Source organism: Pogona vitticeps, chromosome 1 (genome assembly GCF_051106095.1).
Source record: "Pogona vitticeps strain Pit_001003342236 chromosome 1, PviZW2.1, whole genome shotgun sequence".
Taxonomy (NCBI): Eukaryota; Metazoa; Chordata; class Lepidosauria; order Squamata; family Agamidae; genus Pogona; species Pogona vitticeps.
The window spans coordinates 299,806,016-299,827,599 of NC_135783.1; the positions used below are offsets into that span (position 1 = coordinate 299,806,016).

The following is a 21,584-nucleotide window of genomic DNA, read 5'->3' on the forward strand; positions in this document are numbered from 1 at the left end:
CAGTATTCAGTTATAGAACTCTGCTGGCATAGCTTCAATTTTGATTTTCACAGTATCAAAAAGAAGCAATAATAAAAGCTAAAAACAATAAATTATTACAATATTTAAAGGACTTAAAATATAATATCAAAATTAGTAGGTAAAAGCAGCATTAAAAAGGTTAAAAGCAACAAATGTCTTTCAACTGACCATGAGTGTCTGTCATTATTTATTTACATAATTAAATAGTGTTATGTTTCAGCATTTTTATGTATATATTTTCTAAAATGTTTCGAGATCACTTTATTAGTTTCTAGCTTTAATATTGTTTTAATAATTAGAATCAGAGACATGTAATACATTTAATTCCACAACAGGTTACATATAATTCCACAGGTTGTAGAAATAATTTCATGTGATATTCTAACATATTTTGGTGCTACTTAAGACATAAGACATAAGACATAAGAAATTTATTTGTCATTGCGCTCACAAGTGGGTGCAACGAAATGAGGTGCTCTTCCCCAAGGTAAAACTGGACAACACTACAAAAAAAAAGTTAAAATATACACAACTTTCACCATCCAAATATAGATACCCCGTTTTCTCTCAGCAATTAAAATTCCACCAAAAACCTATGGCCCCGCATTTAAACTCAATACTGCACTTGGGTAAAAACTGTTCTTGAATCTGCTTGTCCTTGCTTTCAATACCCTGAATCTTCTTCCTGATGGTAATAGTTTAAAGAGCTGATATCCCGGATGAGAGGAGTCTTTCAGTATGTTAGATATCTTCCTCTTACATCTGTTCTTATACAATTCTTCCAAAGAGGGGAGTGAACAGCCAATGATGTTTTGGGCCGTCTTGATCACCCCTTGAATTGCCTTTTTCTCTGCCACTGTGCAGCTTGTGAACCATACACAGAGACAGTAGGATAATATGCTCTCAATCGAACTCCGATAGAAGGTGATTAACAAACTCTCAGTCAATTGTTGCTTTCTAAGAATCCTTAGAAAATACAACCGTTGTTGTGCCTTCCTGATTAACGCAGCGGTGTTTGCACTCCAAGTCAGGTCATTTGTTATGATAGTCCCAAGAAACTTACATTCAACCACCTGTTCCACACAAACTCCATCTATATACAGTGGCTGAATGTCTGCTCTTTTTTTCCTATAGTCCACTATGAATTCCTTGGTTTTTTGGATGTTAAATAAAAGATTGTTTTTTTTGCACCAGCGGGATAGCTGTAATACCTCGTCCCGATACGCAGACTCATCATCCCCAGAGATAAGTCCTACTAGTGTAGTATCATCTGCAAATTTGATAATCCTATTACTGGGATGGTTATTGGTGCAATCTGATGAATAAATGGAGAACAGTAGTGGACTAAGGACACAGCCTTGTGGAGTGCCAGTGCTGAGTATCTTGTCAGTAGAGATGTAGTCATTCAGTTTAACCCTTTGTGGACGATTTGTTAAAAAATCCAAAATCCACAGACAGATAGAATCTGGAAAATCAAGATCTTTAAGTTTGTCTATTAATCTGTGGGGTATAATGGTGTTAAAAGCAGAGCTAAAGTCCGCGAACAGCATTCTTACATAATTCCCTTGTGTTTCCAAGTGGGATAAAGCCATATAAAGCACAGTATTGATTGCATCCTCGGTTGATCTATTTTCTTTATAAGCAAACTGAAGCCCATCGAAGGGATCAGGAAGGCAGGAGATAATATATTTCCGAACTAACTGCTCAAAGCACTTCATTAAGATTGAAGTTAGTGCCACCGGCCTGTAGTCATTCGGACTGTTTGTAGGCAACTTTTTAGGCAGTGGAACGATGACGGAAGCCTTGAGACAGACGGGAACTGCGCATAGTGTCAGGGATCGATTAAAAATTACAGTCCATATCCCGGCTAGCTGATCAGCACAGTCTTTTACCACCCGACCAGGAATTAAGTTGGGTCCAGCTGCTTTTCTGGAGTTAACCACTTTCATAGTCTGTCTCACATCCTGCTCATTCACAATGAAGGGAGGACTCTGCTGAGTAAATGATGGCAAACGAACAGTTTCAGTTTGATCGATCTCGAATCGAGCAAAAAAGTTGTTCAACTCCTCAGCCACCTCCACGCCTCCGCCCGAGGAAACCTTTTTTGCTTTGTAGTTTGTTAGTTGTTGAACCCCCTGCCAAACTTGCCTCATGTTATTGCTGAGAAAGCAGTCTTCAATTCTCCTCTTGTATTCGGCCTTAGCTTGCTTAATGCCTCTCCTCAAGTTCGTTCTTGCTGCACTGTAGTCTAGATCATCCCCAGACTTAAAAGCCTTATTTCCAGCATACAACAGGCGTCTAACCTTCCCGGTCATCCAAGGTTTTTGATTGGGATAAACCCGGATACGTTTATCCACTGTGACTGTGTCAATACAGTGTGCCATATACCCTAACACTGCAGCTGTATGTTCTTCCAGATCAGGATGGTCAAAAACTTCCCAATTCGTTTGTTCAAAACAGTCCTTTAACTGCTCCATTGCTCCCTCCGGCCAGCTTTTCACTGTCTTGACTACTGGCCCTGACTGTTTTCTCAGAGGAATATACTCCGGAGCTAAAAACAGGGACATATGGTCAGACTGGCCCAAGTGTGGCAATTGTAATATCCTGTATCCATTTGCAATATTCGTGTAGACCTTATCTAAGGTGTTCAGCCCCCTAGTAGCACACCTTACATGTTGATGGAATTTGGGGAGGACTGCACGTAGATCTACATGATTGAAGTCTCCTGCAATAATGTATACAGCATCCGGAAATTTACTTTGCAAGTTGCCAATTTCATCGCCCAGATGACCCAGCGCCAAATCCGCATTTGCATCCGGCGGAATATAAACAACAAGAATAATTACAACGCTGAATTCCCGTGGAAGGTAAAAAGGTCTGCATTTAACAGACAGATATTCCAGCTCCAAAGAGCTATGACGTGTTATAATCTCTGAGTTTGTGCACCAGCTCTCTCTAACAAACACGCACAATCCTCCTCCTCTGCACTTCCCCACATTCCTGTCTCTGTCCAAACGATGTAATAAAAAACCTTCCATATCAATAACAGTGTTTGGAATAGTGGGGTTCAGCCAGGTTTCAGTGATTAACAGCACGCAACAGTTTTTCACAAACTTACTTGAGGAGACCTGTAACCTTAAGTCATCCATCTTGTTTGCCACTGATCTGGCATTAGTCAGAAAGAGACTTGGGAGTGGTAGTCGCTTTGTCTGTTTTTGCAGCCTATACAAAACACCAGCCCTGCAGCCCCTTTTCTTCTTCCTCTCCTTACGTTTCCTTTTCCTTCTCACTCTCGCTTTTGCCGGAATTACAGTCCACAGAGAGCCGGGGGACCTTGCAATCTCTGATGGTATGCCATGTTTCCAAATAAACTTAGCTGTTATCTCCTGTTTACATTGCAATCCAATCCTCATAAGTTCACAATTGCTGTAGAGTATATTCACTCCACCGAAGGTATTCACAACACCAGATAATACACACAAAAACATCCATAAAGAACGCCAAGTTGAAGAGCACTGAGCTGCAGCACCTGAATGCGCGGCCATTTCCAACTCATTCATACTTAGTCATGAATGCATGATGTAAGCATTCAGATGTCTCTCCCAGTCAATAATAAATGTTAGTAGTTTACAAATCATTATTTTCTACTTTTGGTTTGTATTTCTGTTAGAAGATGCTGAAACAAATCTGTGCCACCCTAATTATGATACTGCTGAAGTAAAAAAAGAACAGCAGCTGAAAATAAATTTTTAAAAAATATATATTATTTTGTTCCTCTGTTCACCTCTTATTTTATTCTTTCAGCAACTTGATATCTTTGAGGTTAATGCATTGGACATGGTTCAGTATTTGACACAGCACTTTCTGGTGTTGTCTGCAAGGAACCATTTTTCCATCAGAAATATAATTCTGTAGTAGATAAATGAATGCATCAGACAGGATACTATCCTGTTCCTGTTTTGAAAAAAAAAATGCAAGGCATTGATTTAGAATTGATTAGATAAAATCCTCTAGTTCCTCATTTTTGTCATTGCATTTCTTTGTCCTTATGCATACCCTGTTAATTTTATTACCCACTCTGCCTGCTAAAACTCAAGGCTGCCAAAGTGCAATAAAGATACGTCTGAAACGCTACTATGGATTATGATTATTCCTCAAATATAACAAAATATGTAGAACATTCAGTTTGTAATGAAAAGAGCTATATTGTTTGTGTATCATAGAATGTGTCTTGAAATGATTCTATTACTGGAATTGAAAAATATTCTTTACTTGTATCAATTTTCCAGTTTTTAAAAAAGAATTATTACTAATTATTTTGTTTTATCTTTAATAATTTAACATCCTGCCTTTTTCCAGAGCAAGATCAAGGCAGCTCAAAAGATTAATGAAAAATAGATGCAGCTAAAATAACAATAAGCCCTAATATTAAATTAACTACAACTAGGAATATTAGTAATATTCTACAATGAATTGTAGCAAATTTTATTTATTTACTTATTGGATTTGTACCCTGCCCATTTAGTCAACTGACTAGTCTGGGCGGCTAACAACATATAAAATAGACATTTAAAATATAAATCAAGCAATACAACAATAGACAAGGGCTCAAGATGAGAGAACAAAATAAATCAAGAGGTGGCTGGAGGGAAGGCTTGTCTAAATAGCCAGGTTTTCAATTGGCCTTTGAAAATGCCCAGCATTTCATTAAAAGAGTATGAATCCTATTGTTGCTAAGGTGATCAGATCAAAAAGCTTAACTTCTTCCAGTATTACTAATAAGCTTTCACATATTTATGTCATCCGGGTAGGTGGGGCTCGTCAGCCATGGAAGGCAGCCCATCTAGGAGAAGGAAAATTCCGATTTCAAACCTCCACTGCCTTGTGGCTATATCCACTGATGGAAAAGGCTTCAGGAGTTAACCTCGAGGCAAAATCCGGAGCTGGAGTCCCAAAGGCAGCATGTGTCGTTGTGCCAACTCCTGCGACATTGCTGGAACCAGTTGTATTGGCTCTTGCCTTTCCACTGGACCATTTCAGCAATGTGGAGAGGGGAGATCTGCTGCTTGGGTAACAGCCTATCCTCCATATTACCTTACCCGGGCTTCATGCTCTGGAGAGGACACTCCTCGATTCAGAGCATGTTACCATAGTCTCTCGAGACTGAAGGATGCCTATGGAGATTTATGTCATGTTACTTCTCAGTATCTATTCATACTGAGCAAGCATGTAAAAGTACACTGATGTGCGAATGCCAGATATACCTGTTCTTGAGGTGTCTAGTGTGGCCACAGTGAAAGATGATAAGTAAGATCCCATGGCAGGAGATTCTAACGAGAAAAGGAATCTGAGAGGGGTAAGAGTTTCTTTAAAAAAAAGAAGAAATTCTGAAGACACAGCCGCAAAAAAAATCCAACAAGAAATTTTTAAAAAGGAAGACATCAAAAAAGACCAATTTGGCTTCACAGAAGCTCATAGTGGACATAAAATAAGAACCATATATTAGAAGGGGAGGGAAAGTCAGGCCATGAAGGAGGAGCAGACAGGTAGCCAAGAATTCCAGGAATGGTGTTAAGAAGGTAAAACCTGAGAATGAGCTGTGGTTAGCAAGAGATCCTAAAAGCATTAAAAAAGCATTCTTTAGGTACATGAGTAGAAAAAAAGTGGGTCGTCTCCTCAATGGGGATGGAAAGAATGATGACAGATGACAAAGAAAAGGCACGAGTATTCATTTCTTGGTTTTGCTCAGTTTTCTCCCAGAGGAGGGCCTATGTTTCTTCCGGCAAAAGTGAAGTACAAATAGAAGAGACAGGATTGCATCCTGAGATTGATAAACAAATAGTCACATAATAGCTTATTACTTTGAAAAGTTCACATCTTCAGGGATTTTGATCAGGGACAGGTATGAAATTCTACACCTAGGGGAAAAAACCTCAAACACACAGCTGGGGGATACTTGGCTCAGCAATACTACATGCGAGATCTCAATCTGAGTATGAGCCAGCAGTGCAATGTGGCTGCAAAAATGGCCAATGCTATTTTAAGTTGCATTAATAGAAGTATAGTCTCCAGATCATGTGAAGTACTAGTCCCCCTCTATTTGGCACTGGTTAGGCCTCATCTTGAGTACTGTTTCCTGTTCTGGACACCACATTTTTAAGAAAGATGTTGACCAACTGGAACAGGTTCAGAAGAAGGCAACAAACATGATAAGGACTGGAAATGTACTCCTGTGAGGAAAGTCTGAAAAAAAATGGACACGTTTAGCTTTGAGAAAAGAAGACTGAAGGGAGGTATGAGAGCATTCTTAAATACTTGGAAGGATTAGGAAGAGATCCTGTCTTGCAAAGGAGGGACAGGATCTCTTCCCAATCCTTCCAAATTGCAGGTTATGTCATGATGGGTTCAAGTTACAGGAAGACAGATTCCGGTTGAATATTTAAAAGAAATCTGTGTAACTCTTAAAAGCAGTAGGATAGTTGAACTATCTTGGGAGGTGGTGAGCATTCCAATAGTGGAGGCATTCAAGAGAAAGTTTGTCGGCCATCAAAAGATATACTTTGACTTAGATTCCTGCATTGAGCAGGGGGATGGGCTCAGTGATTTAAAAGGTCCCTTCCAACTTCATTATTCTGTGATTTTGCAATTCTGTTTCTATGCCCATATATTTATTACACTGCGCTCTGTACAGAGTTGCCTTTGGAAACTTCAGCAGTTCCCAAAATGCTGTTGTTACATTGTTTCAGCTAGATTACTGTATGGAAGTGGTTGCATGGAAAACAGAAATTCTGGCTACACACCCATTTCCAGGTACAGTTCAGAATCAGTTTCTAGGCACAGTTCAGTGCCATGGACTTTAGGTCCATGCTGTCTGAAAGACTGCATCTTCCAGTGTGAGCCTGAGTTTTAAAATCTTCAGAGGAAGCCTTTCTCTGTCATGTCATCTTCATAGGTACAACTGGTGAAAGAGGCAGGAGGGGACCTTTGTGGTGATCTCTCCTAGGCTATGGAAATCCCTTTTATAAGAGGCCAAGCTGGCCCCTTCCTTGTTGTCCTTCTGCATAGTATATTTTCAGCTGCCTTGGTTCCCTGTGTTTGGGAGATATGCAGGTTACAAATAAATTGAATTGAATGAATGATATATTCTCAAAAATGTTATTATCAGAGGGAAAAGCTTAAATTATAGCAGATTGAGTAAGCTGTCGGCATAATAGTGCTTGCTTCCCCACCTCAGTTGAACAGCAGCTCAGGGACTAGCCAGGTTTATGGACTGGATCCAGCAAAAGCCACCAGTAAGTGAAAGGGGTATTTCTACCAGTGGGAAGTTTTAATTAAACTGACCATTTCTCCTGGCTAAACTGGGAAGGAGATCAGATTAACTAACTTTTCAGGTGTCCTTGGAGCCTATTCCCTGAAAAATTGCTCTGCAATTTGGAGGACTCTGGAAAAGTGGCAGAAATCGTCTTGGTAACTGCACAAGATCAGTGGAGTCAGCAGGAATTATTTTACTCCTTTCTGCCACTTGGAATGTTTGGCGTTACACTGAACTTAAAATGTTGCTACCAACTGAATAAAAACTCTGGATGAACTCCAATGGATTTCCTTAGATTTCTGTACCATCTGTCCTCTGAAGAATATAGCACAATTATAGCATATCTGAAACAAATAACAGAGATGGGAAATCCAATCAGATATAGAATGTCTGCTAAAATATCTACAATATCAACTTGATCCTTGCCATCATCAAGAGATTCCTCTGGCTTATATGAACCCACATTTCTTGTCCCCTCATAGCAATCAGACTAGGAAGCCTCAAATTCATGAAATAAAAGTGAGCTGTGTGGTCATTACATAATGCAAAAGTAGGTAATACTCTCATAGACCACTACAGTGGCACCTCGCTTAACGGCGATAATCCGTTCCAGGAAAATCACAGTTAAGCGAAAACATTGTAAAGCGAAAATAAAAAGCCCATTGAAACACGTTGAAAACCTTTCAATGCGTTCCAATGGGCTTAAAACTCACTGTCCAGCGAAGATCCTCCATACGGTGGCCATTTTCGCTGCCTGTATAGCGAGGAATCTGTCCCTAAACACAGCGGGGAGCCATTTTATTTACCCAGTGGCCATTTTGAAACCGCCAATCAGCTGTTTACAAATCATCGTTTTTCGAAGAATCGGTTCCCGAAGCAGGGAACTGATCATCGCAAAGCGAAATTCCCCCATTAGACCATCATTTTGTGATTGAAATTGCAATCGCAAAAAGATTGTCGTAAAGCGGGGCACCACTGTATAAAGGTTTACTAGATTTTCACCTCTATTCCCAGATGGAAGATTCCTGGATTTTCTTTTCTTTTAGCATTTTATTAGTTTTTCAATCTATCTACAATTAGTGCTTGTTAAATATCATGTTACATGGGTTGCTTATAATTATTTGTTTTTTTGCGTCTTGGTGTCTGAGTTGTCCCTTCAAAATCTATACATTTTTAAATGTTTAATCCATTCATGTGTGTATTTTAGTATACAATATTGGCTACTGTCATAATATTGCTCTCATAGTATACAATGTTTTCAAAATCCTCTAATAACATGCCTAATAAAAGTAATTCCAGTTCCAAATTTATATAATTTTGAGGTGATTTAACCGACGAACTTTGTATTTTTTACCAGTAATAACTGAATAGGTTCCTAACACATAATATATGTTATCTAAAGCATTTTATACAGATTTTCTTTATATTGTTTAGCCATTTCTATCTCCACATTTTCTATCATATCTATATCAATATCATATCTAATGTATGTTCAGTAAGTACTATTTATTTTACTTCAACCTTATATCTAGTTTCGATTTACCTTAAGAACCACCGTGTTATGCCTTTACCCTGATTAGTGATCCCTTATTTCAGTTTAATTCCCTTTTACTAATATATAGGATATGCCCCCTTACAATTCCAGAAATTTTATTTATAGATGCTTTCAACATTGAAGGCCACCTTAATATCTTTTTGATTTTTCATCTTTCTAAGTAACTCCTTCTTTTATTTGTCTTTTCCCAATTCTTGTTTCTATCTCTCTAAAAATTCTGCCGTGCCTTGTGCCACCTGAGAACATTTTATACATTTGATCTATCTCCAATACGTAGATCTTCCAGGCTCTTTTTAATTAGAGCCTTATCTTCCCTTAGCCCACCTAAAACACTCCTTGGCTCCAGGGTTAGAATTAAATCTCCTAGGTTTTCTCCTCTAGTTTCCTCCAGCCCCTCTTTTGATTGGCATACATCATCCACCACTCTCTCATTTCGTTGTTAATTATTCCCTGTCTCTTGTTCACTGTAGTTTTTGTTCAACTGCTTCGTGAATGATGTTGCCTCTTCGTTATGGTATCTCACTGTTTCTAAAATTTCTTGAAGGATAGATTTTGTTTCATCCCAAAATTGTCCTTGTTATAGCATTATGTCCCAGATGTCACATAATTGTATTCCAAGTGAAAGTTGTCCAGATGCTTAAAATAATCAGTCCAGTTCCATCAATACTTGCTTCCATATATCCACTTTAATGGATTGATCATCTTTAGGGTTAAGCTTGAATCCAGTCTCAGACGTAGAGAGATTTCCCTGCCTAAAGGCTCAAAGTCCACTCAGGTTCAAAACCCAGGATACAGTTTAGAAATTCCAATTTGACTTCTAATTTATCTGTAGTTCAGTTCCCTCCTCAAAAAGAAAGGGAATTCCAAACAGCCATAAAGTGTTCAAGGTCATTGATTCTAGTCTTTTTCCCAGCACCTTAGATAGCTATTTCAAGTAACATAACTAAGTTTAGTTTCCCAGAGTTGTTGCCAATGATGTTTTCAAGAGAAAGATTCTTGTTTATAACGACAAAGTAATACCAAACTTCCTTCCTTGAAGTATAATTAAATATCTAATTAATGTCCAATTTATTTTCCTTGTGTCTCCCTGCATATTGTCCTCTCTCCAGATTCACTGATGCTCAGTCAGTGGTGGGGGATAGAAGATGCTATTTCAGCTGTAGAGATTGTCTCGTCCAGAGATAGTAAGACAATGCAGTTAAAAAAAATTCTCACCTGGTGGCAACATGTTAATTAAGCTGATTTATCTCTTCAACTCCTGGGTTTCTATGTCACCCTATTCTCCAGCCAAACAGAAACCTGTAGTTTCAAAGGAAAGTGAAACAGAAAGATGTGTGCATAGGCCTGAACTTCTTTGTTCGAAGAACTGGGCATGATAACAAATTAACAGCTTTCTCAACTGTAACTTTAAAGCAAAAACTCCAGTGCAGCCTGCATCTTTCTTAACTTAGACATAAGAAAAACACTTAGTGTTTCGTGCCATGAACTTTTGGGACTCTTCTTTACACTGACAAAATGGACAGTCCTATTCCAAAAAAGCTAGCAGATAGTATTATTAGTGGTCTATAAAGATATCACCTACTCTTACATTTGTATCAAATTTGCGAGTAAGCAACTTTGGAAGGGGCAAGTGATTGTTTTCTAGATAGGCAAGCTAGGGGGCCAAACATACACCCAAGGGGATGTTGAAGTAGAATGGAATGTGGTAAAAATGGTTAAGTAGCTAATTTTTTGTTCCTTTTTTCTTTATTTCATTTTAAAAAGTAAGTTACAGTATTTTTGAATTATCACAGTTTGCAACAGTGTAGATCAATAAAGAACAAATAAATATATGCAGCTATCTATGTAATGTAGTTTAATATACATATGTAATATACGTAGAACTAGTAAATAAGAGTTTTTTCACACCATAATTTGAACATTTTACATTATTCATCAAAATTCTTGCAGTAAAATTAATGTTGTCATGTACATGGTTTTCCAGCCCTCAGACATAGGGACACTACTATTAGACTACCGGAAATCCTGTTGCATACCTTAATGCCTGTGGATATCATTACTCGTACAGGGTGATTTTTAGTAATTAAGAACTTGCTAGAGATTCAGTTCTAACCCTGGAACCAAGGAGAGTTTTAGGTGTGCTAAGGGAAGATAAGGGGACAGATTGTATTTGTCTTCAGTGTGGAAGGGATTGTCATTCTTGAATTGGCCTCCTCAGCCACACTAGATGCTGTTCCAAGACCTCTATTCAAAGCACATTACCATAGTCTCTCTAGACTGAAGGATGCTGTGGCATTGCCCTTGTGGCCCCTGCTTGTTTTTCCTCACAAAGGCTCATGACACATTTTCTTCTCGCTGCCACCAGTGGATTACCTCAATCCACAGTATAACGTTTGTCCGAACACTTGACTTGTGAACAGGAACCGAACTTATTTATTGAAGTGAAGCAGACTGAATAATAACAGAAGTTCTCCAGATACACATTATACATAAGCAATTCATCAACAATTCTCTTAGTACATACTTCTTTTCTCTCGGAATATCATTACCACCTTCTCTACCTGTTTTCCTAATCAGCTCTATCTCTCTAATTATCCCTATCTATCTCAGTATCTGTTCTCTCTCTCTTTGATCAACCAGCCCTTATTTATATCTATCTCTATCTGCCTCTCATCCTAATCTCTATCTGACTCCTTCTCCTGCCAAGCCTCATGTAACTGCTGACTCTGCCTCTCCAGTCCTCTCATAGGTTCATTCAAATCAGCTCATGAATATGAATGGCATGAGTGATGTGGGTGATTGCCACAGATGCCTACAAGAACTTCCTACTTTTGTCCCTTAGCTTTTCCAAGCCCAGTGTAATCCCTTTCATTCCAAGGAAGCCATAGAAGCCATAGCAGGGAAGATGTAAAAACAATATGAATCTCCACTGCCAATAACATCATCCAGCGGCAGTGATTTTTTTGTAATGAAATATCTCCTCCTTTAATCTCATAACTCCTGCAGCTTCCACACACTGAAAGTATTTATTCATGCTTACTTTAATAAAGTACCACTGGTACCAGGTAAGCACAACTTTGTTGTTCCCCCTGGTTAGTATTCCTCCAGAATAAACTTTCTTAAACAGTACTTGACATGTAAGGATTTAAATAACAACAGGCTTAATCCTCTCTGTAACAAACAATTGGGATTTAAGGGGAAGATGTGTGGGGAACACCTAGAAATAGAATGGCTATTGAAGGTTTCCTCTTAAAATACTTGCAGGTAACCTTATTAAGGTTTCTGTTTAGATTGTGTAGTTTGTTGTTGAATATTGGCAGAAAACCACAAGGGAAAAGAAATATATTTTCTAGGGTCACTGAGCAACACAAAGAGGGGCTGCTGGCACGTTTGGCCCATGGATTGCAGTGTGCCCACCAGCTTCTGATAAACTTTTATTTCCAAAGTCTAAGGCGCAGCTGTATTTTATTTATAAGTGTGACTACTGGTAATATTTAGTTCTGTACAGTAAGAAATACAATATTTGAACCTTGCATTTAAGTCTGCTTTCAGAGGACATCAAAGCAGATTTTTGTAACAGTACTGTAGTAGTTTAGAGGATTAAGTATCTCTATCTAGCTCATAAAAATGATCTATCAACCCTTTTCTTTGTTTTTATAGCTTCTTATGTCCATCTTTGACAACAGCATGAAGACTTTTGGGGTGACTGAGAGTGATCTCTTTGACTGGGAGAAGAGTGGAGCTGATGGTTCTCTAACTACCACAACAACTTCAACTACTCCTCAACTGCACACTCGTTTGACCCCAGCTGCCATAGGGTATTTTGTACTATTTCATTCAACATCAGCTAATACAGCATTTGAAGTTATTTATAATATTTATGCAGTTTTTCTCCTAAGGAGCTGCTTGCTGATCTAAAGAGTAGGTTTCTTTTATTTTAAATCTGTGGCAGGGAGAAAAGTGGTGCATGCTGTTTTGCCCATGATAGTATAGCAATGATGAGAAAGCCAGGCATGTTCTTTTCATAACTAGATGCTGACAAAAAAACATTCCAGCTTTACTGATAAAAATGTTTCCTCTTCTATCAATAGCCAGCATTTCTGCTATGTAGTTTTTTCCTCTTCATGTACATCTGCTACAAACAGATTTGTCAGTTCTATATAGGAATGTATAAAAATTCTCATTTCAGGTGATACTGATCATATTGTAATATGATTGATTATAATATAGTATAGAAAAGCAAATTGCTGAGTTCTCATTTTGGAAAGAAACATTGACGACAGTGACTTTTAACCTTGTGATCTGTAGTGATGTTGGTATCACTCTTCCAAATCTAGAGCATCAATAGTTAAAAGAGGAATGGTGTTTATATAGCACCACCTGCTGTATGACTGTTCTATTATCTTTTTGGAAAAGAAGTAATGGCCCAGATTTTCGTGGGCTCCCTTAACATCACCATCCTCCAGAATGCATTGTTTGAAGATAGAAGATTTCAACCTCCATTTCTGTAATTCTTTCCCCAGTCATTTTGTTTGCAGGCTACAAACCTCCTCTGTTATCTGCAGTCTACAGTCATCCGTAATCTACATTTTTCTACTGTAATATTTTCTACTGTACTATTTAATCAAGTAACATTTAGGATGGTGGCAAGATAGCAGTCTTCTAATCTTGGTCCTCTTCATGGATTGCTGCCTTGTCATGGCGAAGGGGCTTGAGTAACTCAGGGAAGGTATTAGCTATGCCATGCAGGGCCACCCAAGACGGACAGGTCATTGTGGAGAGTTCTGACTAAATGCAATTCACCTGGAGTAGCAATTGGCAATGCCACTCCAGTATCTTTGCCAAGAAAACCCCATGAACAGAAACAAAAAACTAAAAGATATGACGCTGGAAGATGAGCCCCTCAGGTCGGAAGGCATCCAACATGCACCAACCACCAATGCTGAGGAGAATGAAATTGACCAATTTTATGAAGACTTACAACACCTTCTAGAACTGACACCAAAGAAAGATGTTCTTCTCATTCTAGGGGTTGGAATGCTAAGGTAGGGAGTCAAGAGATAAAAGGAACAACAGGGAAGTTTGGCCTTGGAGTTCAAAACGAAGTAGGGCAAAGGCTAATAGAGTTTTGTCAAGAGAACAAGCTGGTCATCACAAACACTCTTTTCCAACAACACAAGAGGTGACTCTACAAATGAAAATCACCAGATGGACAATACCGAAATCAGATTGATTATATTCTCTGCAGCCAAAAATGGAGAAGCTCAATACAGCCAGCAAAAACAAGACCTGGAGCTGATTGTGGCTCTGATCATCAGCTTCTCATAGCAAAATTCAAGCTTAAACTGAAGAGAGTAGGAAAAACCACTGGGCTAGTCAGGTATAATCTAAACCACATCCCTTATGAATACACAGTGGAAGTGAAGAACAGATTTAAGGAACTCAATTTGGTGGACAGAGTGCCTGAAGAACTTTGTATAGAGGCTCGTAACATTGTACAGGAGGCAGCAACAAAAACCATCCCAAAGAAAAGGAAATGCAAGAAAGCAAAGTAGCTGTCCAACGAGGCCTTAGAAATAGCAGAGAGGAGAAGGGAAACAAAATGCAAGGGAGATAGGGAAAGTTACAGAAAATTGAATTCAGACTTCCAAAGAATAGCAAGGAGAGATAAGAGAGCCTTCTTAAATGAACAATGCAAAGAAATAGAGGAAAATAATAGAAAAGGAAAAACCAGAGATCTGTTCAGGAAAACGAGATATTAGAGGAACATTTTGTGCAAAGATGAACATGATAAAGGACAAAAATGGGAGAGACCTCACAGAAGCAGAAGACATCAAGAAGAGGTGGCAAGAATATACAGAGGAATTATACCAGAAAGATTTGGATATCCCAGACAACCAAGATAATGTGGTTGCAGACCTTGAACCAGACATCCTGGAGAGTGAAGTCAAGTGGGCCTTAGAAAGCTTATCTAGCAACAAAGCCAGTGGAGGTGATGGCATTCCAGTTGAACTATTTAAAATCTTAAAAGATGACGCTGTTAGGGTGCTACATTCAATATGCCAGCAAGTTTCGAAAACTCAACAGTGGCCAGAGGACTGGAAAAGATCAGTCTACATCCCAATCCCAAAGAAAGGCAGTGCCAAAAAATGCTCCAACTACCGTACAATTGCACTCATTTCCCATGCTAGCAAGGTTATGCTCAAAATCCTCAAAGGTAGGCTTCAGTAGTATGTGGACCGAGAACTCCCAGAAGTACAAGCTGGATTCTGAAGGGGCAGAGGAACTAGGGACCAAATTGCTAATATGCGCTGGATTATGGAGAAAGCCAGAGAGTTCCAGAAAAACATCTACTTCTGCTTCATTGACTATGCAAAATCCTTTGACAGTGTGGACCACAGCAAACTATGGCAAGTCCTTAAAGAAATGGGAGTGCCTCACCACCTTATCTATCTCCTGAGAAACCTATATGTGGGACAGGAAGCAACAGTTAGAACTGGATATGGAACAACTGATTGGTTCAAAATTGGGAAAGGAGTACGGCAAGGCTGTATATTGTCTCCCTGCTTATTCAACCTATATGCAGAATATATCATGCGAAAGGCTGGACTGGAGGAATCCCAAGCTGGAATCAAGATTGCCGGAAGAAATATCAATAACATCTGATATGCAGATGATACCACTCTGATGGCAGAAAGTGAGGAGGAATTAAGGAACCTTGTAATGAGGGTGAAAGAGGAGAGTGCAAAAAATGGTCTGAAACTCAACATCAAAAAAACTAAGATCATGGTCACTGGTCCCATCACCTCCTGGCAAATAGAAGGGGAAGATATGGAGGCAGTGACAGATTTTACTTTCTTGGGCCCCATGATCACTGCAGATGGAGACAGCAGCCACGAAATTAAAAGATGCCTGCTTCTTGGGAGGAAAGCAATGACAAACCTTGACAGCATCCTAAAAAGCAGAGACATCACCTTGCCAACAAAAGTCCACATAGTCAAAGCTATGGTTTTCCCTGTAGTGATGTATGGAAGTGAGAGCTGGACCATAAAGAAAGCTGACCGCCGAAGAATTGATGCTTTTCAATTGTGGTGCTGGAGGAGGCTCTTGAGAGTCCTCTGGACTGCGAGGAGAACAAACCTATCAATTCTAAAGGAAATCAATTCTGAGTGCTCACTGGAAGGACAGGTCCTGAAGCTGAGGCTCCAATACTTTGGCCATCTCATGAGAAGAGAAGACTCCTTGGAAAAGACCTTGATGTTAGGAAAGTGTGAAGGCAAGAGGAGAAGGGGACAACAGAGGATGAGATGGTTGGACAATTTCATCGAAGCTACCAGAATGAATTTGACACAACTCTGGGAGGCAGTGGAAGATAGGAGAGCCTGGCATGCTCTGGTCCATTGGGTCACGAAGAGTCGGGCATGACTAAACGATGAATCTTGGTCCTCAATGTTGTTTTGAAGTTGAGGAATATGCAAGAAGATAAAGCAACATGTAGAGACAGTGGCTACTGTGTTTGTATGTGCTGATAGGACTGGCAATATTGGACAGTTTTACTTTAGTCTAGAACTGTGTCATGTTCAGGGTCCATGAGTCACTGTGTTCAGCTAAAAGAAGCTGGAGCTTGAAGGTACAGCCAGTAGAAGGCTTAGTGTTTACAGTCCTGGTGGTTATTATGAATAAACATAATTACTTTCTGTTCTAAAAGGCCTGTGCTGCACACCACTTCTTAAAGAAAGCCCCATTCTTGAGCTGCCCTATGGCTGTTCATTAGGTAGTCTAAGGCTCAGATCTTCAAGGTATTTGACAAGCAGTTTATAGAGGAGTTCATAATGCCTACCTTGAATGTAAATGCATCCCCTATTTTGAAAGGCTTGCTAACTAATTCCAGATGTGGAATCTGACTATGATTGTTCAGTGGCAAGGGAAGGACACAGATAATATATTTAGAGGTACAGTACTCAGAATGTCAATCCTTTGGAACTATTTTAATGTGAGATGCTTGTATTCATTAAGGCTAATGAAAATGAGAAGATTCCTTGTTACATAACTTTGGTTTTGGAATTAGGAACTTATCAGGGGTCATGTGCTCTTCTCCATCTTCTGTCTCGGGTGAAAAGTTCTGAGTTAGAAGATGATTTAGAATAGTATATTAGTGTGTAATCACTCAACCATGCTTAAGGAAGTCCTGCTTGAGTGAGGAGAGGCAATACTGTACATAATTTTGTGCCTCTACCCTGACCAAACCTTTCATATTGCAAAGCTGTTTTCTTTTAAATTTTGTTTGAGCATATAATTATAGTGGGAAGTCTTTTCAGACTTAGGGTGTTACTCAGTTACTCTAACCCATCCATCTCCAGCTGACAGCTCTTCCGTATTTGATGATAAAACATTAAAAAGAGTTTTCTGTAATGCACATTTGGGAGATAAACGGAAAACTTGAATTATACTTCTGTAATCTATACTTTGTACTCCTAGTGTGGTATAGTGAATAGAGTGATGGACTAAGACTCTGGAGAACATGTTTCTAATACTTGCTCAGCTGTGGAAATTAACTGGGGGAGTGGAACTGGTAAAATCACTCCTTAAATACCTCATTTCCCTTGAAAGCACTATGAGGGTCGCTATAAGTCAGTTTGCACAACACACACACAAGCACAAGGAACTTCTGGATAGCTCAGTGATTTAGGTATCTGGCTATGGAGCCAGAGATTGGGAGTTCATTCCCCCCACTGTGCCTCTTTGACAGGGGCTGGACTCAAGGATCCACAAGGTCCCTCCCAATCCTGCAGTTCTAAGATTAGATTAGATTATTCCTCAGCATTGGAGCAGCTTATTTTATATTTATAGATGCACACTGACATTGTCTCTACTTTCAATCTTTAATCAGATGCCCTGTCATCTGATTAAAGAAATCTCAATTTGTTGATCATTTGATTTGCAAAAATTTGCATATGTATAAAATCTGTAGTTCTGAAGTAGGACATTATAAGAATGTCTAGCTAGTTTTTGTGGAACTATTGTCAAGAAAAGCTGTGAAATGGCAGACTTATATCCTTCTTGGAAATTCCCAATATGATGTCTTGACTTGGTGGACTGTCAATTTTCCTTTGCAAACCAACTCCCTATTGCTTGTTAGGAGGAGACTGGGATCTTTGTGCCTATGTCATAACTCCTTCTCCTATCTTGTTTTATAAGCAGATGAGAAAAATGGTATGCATTAATTGACGAGAGGTGGTGATGACTAGCTGAATATTGGCTTAACCAGTATTCATAGAGAATTGTTTCATTTACCTTAAAAGCTCTATTAGGGTCTCTGTAAGACAGTTCCAACATGACGGCACAGAACACACCCATATCCATACACATACACACATACATACAGAGACACACACACAGACACACAGAGTTTCAAAGTTGTATCATTGATTGATTTGATTAAACATTGTAGTAATACTTTCAATGCTCTTGTCAGTTTTCATTATTTTTCATTTCTTTATAGAATTGCCAATGCCACACCAATTCCAGGAGATCTGCTGCGAGAGAATACAGATGAAGTATTTCCAGATGAACAACTCAGTGATGGTGAGAATGGTATCCCTATTGGAATTTCTCCAGAAAAATTACCTGAGTCTCCTGGACATCGTGCACAGGAAAAGGATGTATGGGAGGAAATGGATGCAAATAGAAACAGAATAAAACTGGGTGTCCATAAAGTAAGTACTAAACAATTATTTGTTACTTCTACAATATAAGATTTATCTGAACTGGATCAATTAGAAAACCTTTTTGCAGTAGCAATAGCCAGTTACGTGCTCCTGAAAAAGGAATAAGTAAGAAATTGTATAAACAGGCAGATACTGTGTCTCTAGTAATGGCTTTGTTTTGGAACACTGAGGTTTTATTTTTAAGTTTCGATAGAGTTTTAATAGAATTCCTCCTGTGTTTCTTGAAGTGTTTCTTAAAAGCCATTGAACGTAATGGATGCTGGCATATCCTATTCAAGTGGTATGGTTATTTTGCAGCCTTTGCTTATCTGGAGGCAGAGGGGGGGGGCTTTGGAAGCCCAGGAAGCCGGCACCCAGCGTGGAGGTTGGGGCAGCTTTCGGCTTCCCAGGCTTCCGAAGCTGCCCCCTCTGCCTCCTGTCCCCACTGCCCTCCACCTCCCATCCCCACTGGCCTTTGCCTCCTATCCCCGCTGCCCTCTGCCTCCTGTTCCCGCTGCCCTCTGCCACCCGTCCCCATTGTTCTCCGCCTCCCATCCCCGCTGCCTCTGCCACTGCAGGAGGATTTTATTGATTTTATTTTTTTGGTGATTTTTTTTTTTTGGCCGGAACGAATTAAATGGTTTTCAGTGCATTCCTATGGGAAATGGTGCTTTGACTTGTGAAATTTTTGAGTTACGGCCACCGTTCCAATACAGATTAATTTCGTAAGTCGAGGCACCACTGTACTCTCTACCTAGAAAACTGTGAAAAGAGTCACCAAAAGGTAGAATTGATTTGATGACACATACTTATTATTAAAGGTATTTTATCTGTTTGTACATGAAGTTGTGATTTTTTTTTTGTTTTAACCATAGCAGTTTGTGATCCTGACATGCTGTCAAACTATAGTTAACCAGAATTCACCATTTATATGATGGAGGTTGCTATCAATGACTATTGTTGCTATGTATTACCTCCAGTATCAAAGCAGTATACCTTTGAATGCCAGTTACTGAGGAGCGTAAGTGAGAAGGTGCTATTATGCTTGTATCCTGCAATGCACTTCCTAAAGGCTAATCGTTGGCCAGTTGATGAATACATTGCCAAACTAGACAGGCTGTTAGACTGATGTAGCATAACTCTTTTTATATTATTATGACATTACAAGAAATTGTGATTAGTGTAAAAGTGGGAGCACATCTTTCTAGTGCACTTCTTGTATATCAGAGAAAGAGGGAGTGTACGAACAAGGCTTATTTGTTCTTTTTGCAAGCAGTGTTATGCTGAGCTAGCTGAATGAATGTTCTAACTCAACATAAGGGAGCTTCAATGTCAGCTAGTATTTTTGAGATGTGAATATACAAGAAACCTTATCTAATTGTTTTAAATAGTCAATATGAATCTCACATAAAAAGAAATAAACAATAATTTCAAAATCATATTTACTTTAATGCGCTCTACGTGGGGCTACCATTGAGATTGATGCGGAAGCTTCAGATGGTGCAGAATGCGGCAGCCAGGCTACTTAGTGGAATGAGAAAACACCAGCATATCTCTCCCACTCTGGCTGCCTTGCATTGGCTGCCCATTCGTTTCTGCATTGATTTCAAAGTGTTAATGATGACATATAAAGCCCTAAACAGTTTAGGACTTCAATACCTAGCAGAACGCCTTCTTCCACCTAGATCTACTCAAGTCACTTGCTATAGCCAGGAAAGATGGCTGAGGGGCCTAACGCTGAGAGAGGCCTGGAAAGAAAGAATAAGAAACCGAGCCTTCTCGGCAGTGGCCCCTCAACTTTGGAATAGCTTGCCATCAGAGATCTGCCTGGCACCCTTGCTGTGTGTTTTTAAGAGCCAATTAAAGACTTGGTTCTTTAGGTAGGCCTTCCCTCCTGTCAATACTTGATTTTTACTTTCTACTTAATCTTTTGTTTCATATTTTCCATCATGATTAATACTAATATTGTCAATGTAAATCGTTTTAATTGTTTTTATGAATAATTTTATTGTGAGCTGCCCTGATTCGACATATGTCTAGAAGGGCGGGATAAAAATCGAATGAATGAATGAATGAATGAATGAATGAATGAATGAATGAATGAATGAATGAATGAATGAATATATCCTAGCAGCAGATGGTAGTTGGGGTAGAAGGCTTTGTTTAGCGAGTTTAGCAAATTACAAGAACTACCTTGCATTGAAAGAAAGAAAAGGAAAGAAAGGCATAATTAGATATTTGTTTCTGTCTTTATTTACCTAATGTTTAACAGATCTCTTATATCTTTATCATAGGCTGCTACAGAAGAGGAAAACAGCCATGGGCCAGTTAATGGCATTCTTAATGCACCAAGCCTTGGCTCTCCTATTAGAGTTCGCTCAGAGACCACACAGCCAGATCGGGATCTCCCTCTAGTCCGGAAGTTGCGATCAATCCACAGTTTTGAACTGGAGAAACGTCTGACCTTGGAGTCAAAGCCAGATACGGATAAATTTCTGGAAATCTGGTATGCAAGTTATTGCACACTGTTTTATGCTGAGTTTTTTTTTTTTTTTTTTTTTTTTTTTTTGCAGTTGCTTGGTGAATCATTTACAATTGAACAGTTTTCTGGTGCATGCTTCACCATTACTCATACTGCTTGAATTACCTGGCAGACGTTGGGAAGGTAATTCAAGGACTGAATAGCGCAGTGGTCCCCAACTTTTTCTGAGTCACGGACTGGTTGGGGGGGTCCGTTTGCAGGGGGACATCCCCCACGCTTGTGGGTGGGCAGGCCATGCTCGCAGAGGGGTGAGACATGCGTGTGAGTGGAGGGTGTGTGGGGGGCAGGAGAGCTTTCTCCACGGCCCAGTCGTTCCATGGCCACAGACTGGCACCGGGCCAAGGACCGGGGGTTGGGAACCCCTGGAGTAGAGGAAGTGATTATCCTGTTTTTCATATTATAATTTGAGAATTTTGGTTCTGAAAAGTTAATTGCACATCTTCTGGT

The 21,584-nt window shown here is 39.4% G+C and overlaps 1 protein-coding gene across 2 annotated transcripts in view; it reads left to right on the forward strand.

Annotated features, from left to right (window-relative positions):
• The window catches only part of TTBK2 (tau tubulin kinase 2), a 92,762-nt gene that overhangs the window by 53,740 nt on the left and 17,438 nt on the right, over positions 1–21,584 (forward strand). For both annotated transcript variants that reach the window (XM_072986214.2, XM_072986215.2), the window contains exons 10-12: positions 12,549–12,706; positions 18,391–18,604; positions 20,890–21,101. In XM_072986214.2, the coding sequence (XP_072842315.2) occupies positions 12,549–12,706; positions 18,391–18,604; positions 20,890–21,101 (584 nt within the window). The remainder of the gene's footprint in view (positions 1–12,548; positions 12,707–18,390; positions 18,605–20,889; positions 21,102–21,584) is intronic.